Genomic DNA, 15394 nt, shown 5'->3' with positions numbered 1-15394 from the left:
GCTTTTCTTTAGTTTTTTTTTTTTCTCAACTTTTTTCGGTTTATGAATTATTTTTCAGAAAATTTTCACAGAACATTGGTTATCTCTGCAATGCACAATTTGTCATTGCTTTTTGATTGGTCCTGACAGCTGGAAGACAGACAAACAGGCATAAAATTGGAACCTCCATCCACTTTGTTGGTGGAGGTAATAAATTAAAATGGTACATTCATTTATAAAGCACTTTAAAAGGAGGGGGAAACATACATTTCAATTTTTTTATTTTTATAGTGCCAAATCACAACAAAGATAATTAAATAAATTAAAGTGGTGAACAAACCTCTAGAACAACATTAAACAACAGATCCCCATATCACAGAGTAATAAAAATTTAAACCACAAAACAATTATTCTCAATAAGCAAAACAATGAAAATAAGATAAAAATCATAAAACTAGTAGGCAATAAAAAATAAATAGGTTTTAAGACTAGTCAGTGGAAGTTGCCTTTCAAATCCCAACAGGCAGGCTATTCCACAAGTTAGGAGGATGGCAAGAAAAGGCTCTAAAGGCTACTGACTTCTTTTTTATCCTTGGGACACAGAGCAAAGTCTGCATCCAACAACCACAAGGCATGAGGAGGCACATAAGGCCAAACAAGTTCACCAAGATAGTTTGGTGTATGAACACTTAGAGCCTTATAATGTCAGCAACAAAACCTTTAAATCTGCTTTTAGAGTCACAGGGAGCCAGTGATGAGAAATCAGAATGGGTGCGATGTGATCACACCTCTTGGTTTTCATCAAAACAGTAGCAGCAGTTAAAAAAAAAGTTGAGAAGTTGAGAGCCACACAATAAAAGTTCGATTCATCCCATGTTTATCAATAAAAATTAACCATTAATTGATTTTTTTTTTTTTTTTACTTGTTATTGAGCAAATGGATTTTATTTCAACACACACATGGGAAAGTGTGTCCAAAGTTTTGAATGGTGTACTGTGTGAATGTACGTACAGTGCATCTGGAAAGTATTCACAGTGCTTCACTTTTTCCACATTTTGATATGTTATAGCCTTATTCCAAAATGGATGAAATTAATTTTTTCTTCAAAGTTCTACCCACAATAATGGCAAGGTGAAAAAAGTTTTGAGATTTTTTTTAAAATTTCTTAAAAATAAAAACAAACAAGCTAAGAAATCACATGTACATAAGTGTTCACAGCCTTCGCTATGAAGTTCAAAATTGAGCTCAGGTGCATCCTGTTTGAAATATTTGTCTTCTGCCAAGAAATTACTTTAGTCACTCTCTCTGCTGTCTGCAGAGAGGCAAGCTGGGTCAGAGACAATAATACCTGGTCTAAGGGTATTGAGGGATTTTGCCTACATACCAGCCTCAGTCTCCTACAATAATATTGCCCTCTCACTTTTTGTACAGATATCATCTGTCATGGGAAGCAGAAAAAGCATTTGGAAGGGCCACGTTTTGCAATTTACTGGCCCTCCTAATTTAACAAGGTATAAGATATAAGCGGAGGAGACCCGTGGCTTTGGTGGGCCTATCAACGAGGAAAGGTTTACTGACCTTATCTTTGTGGTGAAAAATATTAAGCAGGGCGGTGGGCTGAGCAGTTACGTGCACTTGTTTCCAGTATGGAAGCTTCCCAGAGTTCAAGGCCTCTCTGCCCATTCTCCACGTAATGTGAAGTTGTGTCAGGAAGTGCATTCGGTGTTAAACTTGTGCCAAATCAACATACAGGTGTCATGGGCTGCCTTTGTCTGCCTCTCTCTCCTTCCCTTTCTAATCTCTTGTATGTAGTTTGTCTGTTTTCCCTCTAGGTGATGCACTGCAGAGCTGAGGAACACCTGCCGCTCATCAACTACTCACACCTGGTGCTCATCAGGAGCGGGTTACTTTAACCTCGGCTTTGAGATCAGTCACTGCCAGATTTTTCCTTTCCATGAACTTCCATGAGATTCTCTGAGACTGATCCTTCATGATCGTTACCTCATCTTCCCTGCTGCTTCCAAGTGCTCTGACGCCTGAGCTTCCCGCACCTCATTTCAGGGTAACCTGGCCTCCTCTCTTTTCTGTAATAGACCTTGTTTATATTTTGGTGTTTCCAGATGCCTTCCTGCGCAGCTTCCACGCTGCACTGCTCCTGGCTTCCACACCACTACGTCATTTTGGAACTCATCTGCTCTCAGCCTCAGAGCACACCGCTCTGCCATGTTCAGCCAAGTTCCTGCATGACTCTCATCCTGCTCATCCTGCTCCTGTTTGTGACTGTGCATGAGCAAGAACTGTTTCCAACAACTGTATGAACTCTGATGCTGAACTATTAAGAACTTTCCAAGTCGTTTCTGAAGCCAACTGGAGCTTAATTCTGCTTAATTGGAGGTGTGTCATAAGACGCGCAGCATCTGATCTCTGAAGATAATTCATGAACTGTAAACAATTTCTGAACTATAAACCTTATTTCCTTCTCTTCCTTGCTCCCAGCATTTGAGCCCATTGCCTGAAATGGTTCGGCTCTATCCGGACCTCTAACCACAACAACAGGTCCACCTTGGACCTGCTATGGTGACCCCAAGTAAACCAAGGGAGAAGCCAAAAGGACTTACTGAGTAAACAATAAGTTTATTTATATAGCACTAAGTAGAAAGCTATACAACATGCTTAAAATGATAATGTAAACAGAACAAAATAAATAGTTTTAAGATTTGTCTTAAAAGATTTAACTGAAGTAGACGTTCTTAATATCAATAGGGAAACTGTCCCACAATGTAGGAGCACAGTAAGCAAAGGCTCTAAAACCTGCTGACTTCTTCTTAACCCATGGGGACAAAGAGCAATGCTGTGATTGCAAGATACAAAGCACATGAGGTTAAACAAGTTCAGCAAGAGCTCCAGTGTTAGAATTGGAAGAGAACTGAAAAGAAAATGCATATCTCTTATTCTTATTAGTATCATGGTCGTCTGTGAAAGCTGGTGTTCAATGCGTCTGCCATGTCAGATGCTTTATCAGTCCAGGAAGAGGAAGATTATGCGACAGAAGAATACAAAAATATGAAAACAAACATGCTCAAGCCAGCAGATATACTGCAGAGGCACACACCAGCACAGCGAAAACTAAACCTTCCTGCTGACAAAACTAAAGACACCTGCCCACACAGAAACACAGTCCAGACATATTTGGTGAGGCTGCGTTCAAGTAAAACAAGCACCAACCAGACATGATCAAACTGGAGCAGCAAAGAAGGATTTGTTCTAGTGGGAGAAACTGAAGAAAAGTACAACCATGGTAACACAAAGGCATCATACGAGTAATGTGATCAATGTGCTTTCTCGCACACACTCCCTGTTATTGTCTAGACTCAGTGTTAGTACAGTTAAGACCACCCACCTCTCCCTCTGATCAAAGAGCATGTAGAGGAACAACTCTGCTGTTCATGTAATCTTCCATTTAAGTGAGATTTACCCAAAAGACTGTGTGAGTGCAGGATTTCAAACTAATTGTGTTTTGTGACTTGGGAGGCACATCAAATGACTTAACAGCAAAAACTAAAAAAACTAAAAACTCACTGTTCAAACAGCAGAGCGCATGGGACACACGACAACCAGCCAGACAACAAAAACTGTGACAGCACTATGGGGTGACATATGGCAGCTGAAGAGACAAACAAAACAAAGAGAGGATTCTGTATAGCGGAGGAACGAGCAGAGATTGACAGCAAAGAACAGAAGGTTGACTGGGAGAAGAAAGGAGAGAAAGATGAAGAAAGTGACGAAATGCAGGGCAGCCAGGGTGAACGGTTTTGTGTTGTCTGCAGCCTTGTGTCAGAGTGGAGGAGGAGCTGGATTCTCGAGACCTCTCTGACCCCACTTACAACAACAGACTCAAGTCTTCTGATAAAATTAAAACAAGAAATCATAAAGACCAGGGCTCTCATATACTGTGTAGAGAAGGTACATTTCTACAGGTGATTTCTCAGTGCTGTCGTCCAAACAAAATTTAGTATGTGTGCAAGCAGAACAAAACAACAACAAAACTGTATTTATCAAACAGATGCTGATGGTCATACGCACATCTGTAAATATCAGCTGCTGATAAATCACACATTCTAATCCAATTACATTTTTTCCACAAATCTGATTGGTTAATCATGTGAGATTTCAGACCATAAAATATTGCATAAACGGTGGCAAATATTGAAACTGTTTCACATTTAATGTGTTGTTACTTAATTACTTAATGTGCTAACGCATACCGGTGAAACTCAATTTGCGCCCTTAAAATCCAGCATTAACGTCCGCAAATCCGCAAGACACAACAGGGTTATTCCGTAATTCTAAAGCACATGCTCGTGCACACTCATGGTCATCTGCATTCAGAAACACCCTCTATATGGTAATAAAACATCCATCTGTTGCTTTTGTTCCTCACCAGAATAACAGTCAAGAGAGTGAAGACAATCAACTTTGGTGAAAAGGAGATTGAGGTGTTTGTGTGTGGTCACAGCTGTGAGACAAAAAAAAAAAAAAAAAAAAAAAAAAATCCAAAAACACATAAAATAAATGAACCACTAGGTGGTAGACCTGTAGTTTTCAAGCAATATGTGATGAACATTCACACATGGTGTCATGTGTCATGGTGTCTTCCTAATTTGGATATCAAAATCTCTTGTGAAAGTAATTTTAATAACATTTAAGAAGAAAAAAAGCACAGAACTTTCCATTTAACAGAATAAGTAGACAATTTATCATCACACAATCCTTTGCTCTCCCGTGACAGCACCACATTGCTGTATTAATTAAGATAAAATCTCTCCTATTGAGAAGTGAAAATAATGTGGACGCATTTTAATATAAAACTGCAGGACGGAAGCCGTGTTCTTTTAGCCTTGTGCTAGCAGGCAGACATCAGTGTGCTTGTTGATGTTCAAAAGGTAACGTTTTGTTCACACGGGTGTCATTTGTAGGTTTTGACACCACTGAGGCTACACGTTTGTTTCTAACATGACATAACTACTGACTGTGTATTTATTAATTTAAGCAAATGGAGGACCTATGTGGATGATGTTGCATGTTGCGACATCAACAATGCTTTCTAGTTGCAGTTTCCCTCTTCTACCACTAGATGCTGTGCCTATGTTTACACCGTCGGTTTCTATTGAATCACTAGCTGGAGGACTGGTGCAATCCGCTCATTCGCTGACTGTTGCCAGAGTGCCGCCATCTTGGTTAGCGTCTAACAACCAGGCATAAAAAGAAATCCATGGGAATGATCAATGAAAGCATTGAAGAGAGTTTCACCATAAATCTGCATTTTCTGTACATTTATTCAAACTCAGTCCCACATTTGTACAGCTAATATTTGTCAAAACAAATGCACAAAAGGATCAGACTATTTATATAATAGACTTGAATGGATTTGTTCGTCCCAGTCCAAATGTTGTGAAGCAAAATAGAAAATAATACCATCAGTTTGTCAAACACATTATGTCTGCAACAACATGAGATACTAGTCTGAGCCTTAATTTAATTATGATGTTAAGTTAAAGAAGGGAAATAATCAGGGGTGACAGTAAGAGCTTCGCATGCTCGCATCATATTAAAGATATTAATATTAAAGACTGCTCTTTAACCGCCTGCAGTGCCGCTTTTACGGAGCGCTTCTCTGTGAAAATTTCTCTGTGAATAAAATAAATACGAGGTCTGTGATAAAAGTAATGGACCTTATTATTTTTTTCAAAAACCATATGGATTTGAATCACGTGTGATTACATCAGACATGCTTGAACCCTCGTGGGCATGCGAGAGTTTTTTCACGCCTGTCGGTTACGTCATTCGCCTGTGGGCAGTCTTTGAGTGAGTAGTGGCCCACCCTCTCGTCGTTTTTTCATTGTTTAGGAATGGCTCAGAGACTGCTGCTTTGTTTGATAAAAAATTTTTCAAAAACTGTAAGGCACAACTGAGTGGACACCATTCGATAAATTCAGCTGGTTTTCGGTAAAACTTTTAACGGCTGATGAGAGATTTTGGTCTGGTAGTGTCGCTTTAAGGACGGCCCACGGCGCCTGACAGCGATCTGCGCTTCGAGGCGGCAGCGTCTCGCCGTTTCAGGTTGAAAACTTCCACAATTCAGGCTCTGTTGACCCAGTAAGTCGTCAGAGAACAGAGAACTTTCAGAAGAAGTCGGCATGAGGAGTTTATTCGGACATTCCATTGTTAACGGACATTTTGTAATGAAAGAACGTGCGGGCAGAGTCGCATGTCGGGCCGGACCCGACCGCAGGGGGTCGCGACAGGAAAAACACCTCCGTTGGAAACCTTAACGGGCAAGTTGGAACATGCCCAAGCTGTTAAACAATTTCTCAGTTATTCACTTGTTGAAAGCCATCAAAAGCCACCTGAATTTTACAAATGGTTTTCAACACGGAGGTGTTTTTCCTGTTGTGGCGCACACAGATTCGCCGAGTCATCACGGAAACAACTCGGCGAATTTGCTCGCACGTCTTTCATTACAAAATGTTCTTAAACAGTGGAATGTCCGCATAAAGTCCTCATGCCGGCCTCTTCTGAATCTTCTCTGTTCTCTCACGACGTCCTGGGTGAATTAAGCCTTAAATTAGGATGTTTTCAGGTCGAAACAGGCCTACGACGGTGCCTGGAAGCGCTGCGCGACGTCCCGCTCCGTGGGAAGTCCTTACACCGACAGAAACACCCCATAATCTCTCATCAGCCGTTAAACTTTTCACCGAAAACCAGCTTAATTTCTCAAATAGTGTCCACTCGGATATCCCTCACAGGTCCAGAAAAAATGTTGATAAAGCAACGCGCGCCGTCCGCAGCGGCTATTCAGACAAAGAGATTCAGACGGGCGGGGTGGAGCACTCCTCACTCAAGGCCTGCCCACAGGCGAATGACATCACAGACACGCATGAAAAAACTCACGCATGCGCACGAGGGTTCAAGTTTGTCTGACGTAAAAACGTATGAATCAAATCCATTTATTTTTTGAAAAAAATAAAAAGGACCGCTTTTTTCCATCACAGACCTCGTAAAATGAAATAGCCACGCCAGCCAGGGTGAAAGTAAGATTATTCAATAAATCCTGCATCAAGTTGAAAAAAAAATCTGAAAACACTTCACTGGAATATGGAGTATATCATGGAGAAATGAATCTCATTCATGAATATTCTTAAATTAGTCGAATATACAATGTCAAAGCGACTGTCATGTGACCCACCAAATTGAGAGAAAAACATTTCCAGAATGGAAAACCTGATGTGAAGAAAAAACCAGAGGCTAATTAAAAAGTGATAAATTGAGCTTTATGAAAGTGAGACTTCTAATGGAATCGCTAAATGAATGGTGTGTTATTTGTCACAACAGAGCATTCAGGCAGTAAAACTGAAGTCACTACTTTACAGAATACAGATACTCAAAAAATAAATCATTTTCCAACCTTTATTTGGCAATTTTAGTCATTTCCACACATCATTAAGTTCAGTTATTTGTGCCAACTGTTTATTGACCAGATCAGAATTACCGTAATTTCCGGACTATTAGCTGCTATGTTTTTCACACGCTTTGAGCACTGCGGCTTTTACAATGATGTGGCTAATTTATGGATTTTTACAGGCTTTATCATAAGTCCATATACGTCAATTGATGCCATCAATTGATTTCGTGAAAGCTGTGCTCCTCATGCGGTGTAAACTCACACACGGTGTAAATATAAGGTCTTACCTGTTCGTTTTAGTGAAGAAAAGTCCCTCTATGGCACTTTACGTCAGAGTTGCACCGTCAGCGGAGCGGAGCCTTCTCCCCCACCCTTCCACACCAGTTCTGTGTCTTGGCGCAACAAGCCGAAAAAGTCACAGCGCCTCATTAACGTCTCATTTACCACAGACTCTATCCGATCCTGGCTGCACACGATGAAATCTCAAGTTAAAATTACTCAGTTCTCCGTGTGGATCGGAGAAGCCGCGCAACGGCGTGTGCACTGGATGACCTGCGCGTCAATATTTACATGTAACAACTTCAGGAAAAAAAGCATTTATGGTACGTATTTAATTAAAAGTTAAAAGAAATTGTACATAAATAAACTGCACTTGTCTATAAGCTGCGGGTCTCCATGTTGCAACATGAAATATTTACACAGAAAGATATTAGACAAAGATTTTTTTTTTTTTTTTTTTTACTTGGAGGGTGCGGCTAATATTCAGATGCACTCTATTCACCTTATTCAGCCCCGCCCACTTTTACAGCAGAGGTATTTCCGTTTTGGATTAGGACTTCCGGTGAGCGGTGTTTTCAATACAGAACAACGGAAGGTATTACATGGGTAGAAACAAAAACCTTTTTGAAAAGCTCAAAGGGATCGACTCTGGCTCACCCACGGGTCATAAAAGAGTGGGAAGATGACATGAAAAAGTGGCCCTCCATTATTTTTAACTACTTTGTGTTGTCACTCAGCATGGACAGTTTTGCTATGAGGAACTACGAGCTTCACACAACACAGCGCCGCCTCATTAACTCAATTTCAAATAACTCGCAGTTCAATTTTGTGGACCCCAACTTGCACAAATTAATGAGGTTCACCTGTTTGTTAATGGTAAGCCTTTAAAAGGTTTTAAATTCAACTGAGTACAACTTACATTTTGGGTTGGAGGTATAGTAACGTTGGAAAATGGAATCTATGATGTCAAAACTGACCTGGTGTCTCACCAGTAACAACGAAAAATACATAAATCCAATTCAGACCAAACTTCACCTATTTTCCGAGTCATGCCCGTGGACAGTTGCACATGCAGAAAAATAAAAACAATGTCCATAAACCTGAGAGCAGGAAGAACATAACATACATCGGACATTGTTGCTGCTCGCAAAATTATTATTTTTTTTTTTTAACTATCCGGGTTCCAGTTTAAACCATGCTCGACCCATAAAGCATTCTGAGACTAAAGCTCTACACAGGATATGACTAAGGTCCCACACTGAGAGGATCAGCTGCTCAATATAGCCTCCTCAGGGCAATTTATGAGCTAGAGTGACCCCGCTGAAGCAATGTGCCATTAAAACAAATTATAAAAAGGAGACAAAGAGCCACAGGAAGAAAGTACTAAAGGTACTGGCGGCAGAGAAACACAGCATGGTAACAAGTAGCCATGGCAAGGGGTAAGCAGAGCTAAGAGGACGAAATCTGAATGCTCAGTCTGTCTGTAAGCCTACACAGAAATTGCGTCGTTAGTGGAACATTCTTGCCACACTGTATGAAAATTACATTGTTCTGTGCAAGAGATTTCCTCATAATAAATGCAGAACAGTTTAGCAATGAGGGGTCTCATTTAGTGAGCAATAAATTGCTCATGTTGAGAACCCCCCAGGAATAATAATAATAATAAAAAAACAAATAAATACTGTGAGAGAAACACTTGAGGTTATCAATCATGGTCTTTTGTTTTGGCAGGATCTTGGCTCCTGGTGCTCTGACCTCAGCTCTACTGTACAGCAGGAACGAGGCCTGTATACCTTGGAGACCACTTCATTTAATCTGATCAAACCAACAAACACTTAAGCACGACATATTTGTTCTCCCAAGAGATATACCTAAATGAATAACCTCAACAACTGACTTTATATGAACACAGGAATCCAGATTGTAGTGATACAGTCAGTTAAGATAGGAGAACCGATTAGCTTCAATGTGAATCAAAGCACTGATAAAGTGCCATTCCTCAGATAAACAGATGTACTACTATCTACACAATAGTTTTTACCATTTCAGATGGAGCTAAAAGTTGTGTATAAAAATGTGACCAAACAAGAGATTCTAGGATATAAAAGTCCCAGTTGGGACACTGCCATTTCTAAAGGAGGAGCAAACAACCAAATAAACAAACACTATTTCCTGACAATAATGGCTTGTCCAGGAACTCACCATCTTCAGTGTCCAGGCTAAAATAAAACTTCTCTTCTCAGTATAATCAGATAATTAAAACATGCTTTATATAAAATCAGAAGGAACTACAGCTTGATGGTAATCAAATCAGGACAGACACTGCTGTGGACAGATATGTGGTAACTGGGAAAAAGACCAGAGTGATACATCTTCTGCAAGAAGGAAGTGTTTTGACAAACTGCTAATTGAGACAGCTGCTGCTTGCAGCTCGATTCCAAACCAAGCATGTTTGGGGGGGTGGGGTTTCTGTAGTTTAGTGCAGGGATTATTGGCAGGAAACGTTTTTGTTCATGTTAAAAGCCAGAGGAACACTCAAAAGGTTTGAGGAAGGTCACAAACACAAAGTACAATTCATCGGGTAGGTCCCTTTAGAATAGCACCGTGAAAGGATTTCATATTTAATGTTGGAGCAAGTCACAGTCCATCAAATATTGTTAAATGGCAGAAAATGTGACACTGCTTTATTAGAGAAACAAGTCCACACTGTGGCTATTAATGACCACTTTTCTCCTGCATTTCCTAAAATGCTACATCAACACTAAGAAAATCTGACAGGGGAGATTTCAAGCAGCTACCCCCCCCCCCCCCCCCCCCCCCCCCCCCAAAAAAAAAAAACCCCAAAAGTCTGATCCTTAACCCTATTCAGGACTTTTGGGGTACATTGGCAATTGCTTTCTCCATACTGTGATCACTAAAGTCCTGAATAGGGTTAAGAGTCGAACTACAGAATACCAACCATTGGCTCCAAAAACCAAATGAGGATAAATGGACAGATAAGAGATGCAGACTTCCTCATAAAACACACATACAAATGGTCAGAGTGGGCAACTGAGGAAAAACTATGCAGTTAGTATCGTTACGCTGTCCATGTTTCTGAATCCACAGATCAAGAATGGCAATCTTTTGTAGCAACAATACAAGTTATTTAAGTAAATTTATTTAAGTTAAATTTCCAAAATGTACTTACTGGTTATCAGATGGTATCTGCAAGACATGACCTGTCGCACACGGACAGTTCACAGCTTCGTGTTAAACAGGATAGGATTCACCTCTACCAACATCTTCTAAAAAAAAAAAGTGGATTACTCCCTCTGGTTTGGCAGGAAGTCACTACCCCATCAAAAGAGTTTAATCTGGAAGTTTGGTTCACAGCTAAGCGTAAAATGGAGTGTGAGATTGACAGGTGCATTGTGGTGGTGTCAACACTATGTGGGTTATGCTAAACATTGTTGTAGTAAAAAAGGAAGCTTAACCAGAAGGTTAAAGTCCCAGTTCGGTTGAATTACATTCCAACCCTCACCTATGATCATGGACATGGCACAGTGACTCAAAGAAAGAGATCACAGATAAAAGCAGTCAGATGGGCTTGACACATTCTTAAGAACAGTATGAACAGGTGTTGCATCTAGGAGGAGCTCAAACAAAAACTGTTAGTTGTTTAGTCAAGGGCCTACTGAAGTGTTTTCCTTATCTGATTAGGTGGCCTCCCTTTTGAGGTTTTCCTGGTATGTTCATCAGAGAAGAGACCAAGAAAGAGGGATACCTGGGTTACCCTAAACCAAAAATGACTGAAATTATACGGTGCATCCGGAAAGTATACACAGTGCTTCACTTTGTCCAAATTTTGTTGTGTTACAGTCTTATTCCAAAATGGAGTAAATCAATTTTTCCCCTCAAAATTCTACTCACAACAACAACAACATGAAAAAAGTTTTTCTTGGAAATTTTTGCAAATTTATTAGAAATAAAAACTAAAATCACATGTACATAAGTATTCACAGCCTTTGCTGAATACTTTGTTGATGCACCTTTGGCAGCAACTACAGTCTCAAGTTTTCTTGACTATGATGCCACAAGCTTGGCACACGTATCTTTGGGTAGTTTTGCCCATTCTTCTTTGCAGCACCTCTCAAGCTCGATCAGGTTGGATGGGAAGCGTCAGTGCACAGCCATTTTTAGATCTCTCCAGAGATGTTCATTTGGATTCAGGTCTGGGCTCTGGCTGGGCCACTCAAGAACATTCACAGAGTTGTCTTGAAGCCACTCCTTTGATATCTAAGTTTTCTCATGTAAAAAAATGTTTAACTTTAAATTTTTACAGTAATCAGAATATAATCTTAAGGTAAAAATAAACACTTAAGGATTTTCTTTCGAAAATTGTTGTGTGTAGCAGTTCTCTCCTCTGACAGACATTTCTGTCATCTTCCATGTTTTGGCCTGATGCCTCGTTTCTATTGGATGCATGAATCTATGTCACAGCACGCAGCGGTGAAAGTTGGACTGAATTGAACTTTGATTGCAGTGTTTGACGTCAAGTGGCAGTGCGTGCTCCCGACGGAGCATCATGCAAGCTCGGTGTTTGTGTGTTGCGCTGTGACACAGCGTTAGCACATCACTTCTCAATGAAAATAATGTGTTTTAGAGCTATAGACGCCGCGTTTGCACACTCTGTGTGAAAGGCCCTTTAGTCTTAGCTTTTTTAATATAAGGTCACTGTCCTCTAAATCAGTACTCATAAATGATCTCGTTTTTGGAGCATTATTTCGATATGATTGGCTTTTGTGAAATATAGTTTAAGTCAAATGTACACCTGTCTTTAAATGAAGCATGGCCACTCTAGTCACTCCACAATTCCTGTTATTTCATTATACATAGGAGCAGTTGAATACACTCTTCCATAGGAGCCTCTCTGTAATCACACAACTGTGCCCTTTCACCTCTACACAGCAGGAAGAAGAGAAGCATGCACACAAGCAGGTACTGGTTCTTCCTCTACTGTATATGATGTACAATGTGCTCTTCTTGTTTCTGTCCTGTTTCCTCCTTGCACTTTAGAACCCATGTGAGTTTTCTTCACACAACCAGTTGGATACCCAACACTCTGGGCTGGATGCCCAAGTGATATTACTGCTATTACTGACATCAGCATTCTACTAAATAAACCATACAACCACAGATGAAAGAAAAAACAAAACAAAAAAAAACAAGCAACATACATCAAATGCCCCCAATAAGCATTACACATTCCAACTCTTGTGATGGTGTATTAAGAGAATCTAAGGGAAGACTTATTCAACAGTGAACTGTGGTCACCCTCTTGCAGACAATATGTATGTGTGACAGTGTGTCACACTCACCCTCCTCTTCAGGCGATCCCGTTCCCTCAGTGTCAGTGTGTCAGCCTTGGCAATGACAGGGACGATGTTGACTTTGCTGTGGATGGCCTTCATAAACTCCACATCCAGAAGTTTTAGACTGTAAAAGATCAATTAGGAAACAACAGAAACCGAGGAGGACAACAGACCATATATTAGTAGCTACAAGACTGATGATCAAGAGAAGGTGTGCATCATCTTTACATTAAGAGGAGCCACAATTTCCTTTTCTGATCATAAGTGCAGGCTGAGGAGACAAAGTCAGAAACCACTGCAAGCTACATACAATATTATAATAATGTGCCATTAGCTGGTATGTGGGCAGCACGGTGGCTTAGTGGTTAGCACTGTTGCCTCACAGCGAGAAGAGCATGAATTCCATTCCCACTTGTGGCCTTTCTGTGTGGAGTTTGCATGTTCTCCCTGTGTTTGCGTGGTTTCCTCCGGGTGCTCCGGTTTCCTCCCACATCCAAAGACATGCAGGTTAGGTGGATTGGAATCTTTAAATTGTCCATAGGTATGCGAGTGGGTGTGAATATGCTTGTTTGTCTGTTTGTGGCCCTGCAACAGACTGGCGTCCTCTCCTGGGTGTACCCAGGAGTGACTGCTGGGATAGGCTCCAGCCCCCCGCAACCCTTGATTGGACTAAGCAGTTGAAGATGAGTGTGTGTGTGTAGCTGGTATGTTCACTAGCAAATTAAGTGATTATATTTGGCAAAGTCCCAAATTAGGAAGCAATGTCTAGTTGACATCAAATGTGTGCTAACTGATTAATTCAATTCAATTCAATTTTATTTATATAGCGCCAAATCACAACAAACAGTTGCCCCAAGGCACTTTATATTGTAAGGCAAGGCCATACAGTAATTATGTAAAAACCCCAAAGGTCAAAACTACCCCCTGTGAGCAAGCACTTGGCGACAGTGGGAAGGAAAAACTCCCTTTTAACAGGAAGAAACCTCCAGCAGAACCAGGCTCAGGGAGGGGAAGTCTTCTGCTGGGACTGGTTGGGGCTGATTAGATATTGTGGTTATGTTGAAAGGTCTCATAAGTGAAATGCACCAAATCACCAAACAATGATGATTTAATCTCCAGAATATTTCAGAATAGAAACATACAAGATCTCCATTCAGAAAATTGAAGTAGAAGAGATATGACTACACAACAGATATGTATGGTATGTATGGCTTGGGCCATTGCTAACTGTTGTTTTCTGTGTAGCATGCATTTGTTTACCCATGTCCAAACGGCGATATGAAATAGAAGCAGCAGTGCACTCTGTTGTCCACTATGTGTCTTCGGTTCAGGCCGCTCTCATCGTGGAGGTATCGCTCAAATTGATTGTCGATGTACTGGATGATGGTCTTAAAGCTGAGGTCAAAAACAGACACAAACAGAAATAAGCCTGCTTGATCACACTAGGGTCTTAGCAATCAATTCAATTTATTTTAATTGAATTGGGCCATATCCCAACATAAGACTCCCCAAAGTGCCTCACAAGGCTAAGGTCTAACCTGATCTATAACATGAAAAAGATTATATGACTGAGCCAAGTGATTTCCAAAATGTGCACACAGTGTAGTGTAGGTGCACTCAAGGGGCATCCTGGGGTATGCTCCACAACACACAGGAAATTTTTAAATATTGAAACAAATTTGGGGCCGTCTGGTGCAATCTTGGCATGAAAAAGCAGTTTGTTTAGTTTTCAATATATAAGTAAGCAGACTTTTTGCATGGCTCACTAATTTCAATTAGTGCAGCATGACAGCAGCAAAACTAGGACACTCACAAAAATAATGAACATTTTAGTTGTTAAAATACAAATTGGCTAATTCTTGTCATGTAAAAAAAAAAAACTCTTCGAAATGTCTTCAAAAATGGACCTGTACGCTGAGTTAGGTGGGGGAGTGCAGGGGCCTTTCATCCCCTCACTCCTCTGGATATGCACCAGGAAACCAGACGCAACAAGGAGAAAAACTTTGTTATTTATGTGGAAATTCCGACTTGATTGGCCTGTAGGACGGGTACAGTTTCATCCGGAAAGTATTCACAGCGCTTCACTTTTCCACATTTTGTTATGTTACAGCCTTATTCCAAAAGCGAATAAATTCATTTTTCCCCCATTAAAATTCTAAACACAACACCCCATTATGACAACATGAAAAAAAAAACTTTTTTTAATTTTGCAAATTTATTAAAAATAATAATAAAAAAAAAAACTAAGAAATCACATGTACACAAGTGTTCACACCCTTTGATTCATACTTTACTGATGAACCTTTGGCAACAACTGCA

The 15394-nt window shown here is 40.3% G+C and overlaps 1 protein-coding gene across 3 annotated transcripts in view; it reads right to left on the bottom strand.

Annotated features, from left to right (window-relative positions):
* Nucleotides 1–15394, bottom strand: part of zgc:63587 (uncharacterized protein LOC393431 homolog) — an 80657-nt gene that overhangs the window by 26622 nt on the left and 38641 nt on the right. For all 3 annotated transcript variants that reach the window (XM_034170700.1, XM_034170702.1, XM_034170701.1), the window contains 2 exons: nt 14336–14470; nt 13082–13199 (listed from right to left, as the gene is read on the bottom strand). In XM_034170700.1, coding sequence (XP_034026591.1) covers nt 13082–13199; nt 14336–14470 — 253 coding nt within the window. The remainder of the gene's footprint in view (nt 1–13081; nt 13200–14335; nt 14471–15394) is intronic.

The sequence above is a fragment of the Thalassophryne amazonica genome, chromosome 5 (assembly GCF_902500255.1).
Source record: "Thalassophryne amazonica chromosome 5, fThaAma1.1, whole genome shotgun sequence".
NCBI lineage: Eukaryota > Metazoa > Chordata > Actinopteri > Batrachoidiformes > Batrachoididae > Thalassophryne > Thalassophryne amazonica.
Note: the sequence above shows the minus strand (reverse complement) of the source record. Positions and strands in the feature narration are given on the sequence as shown.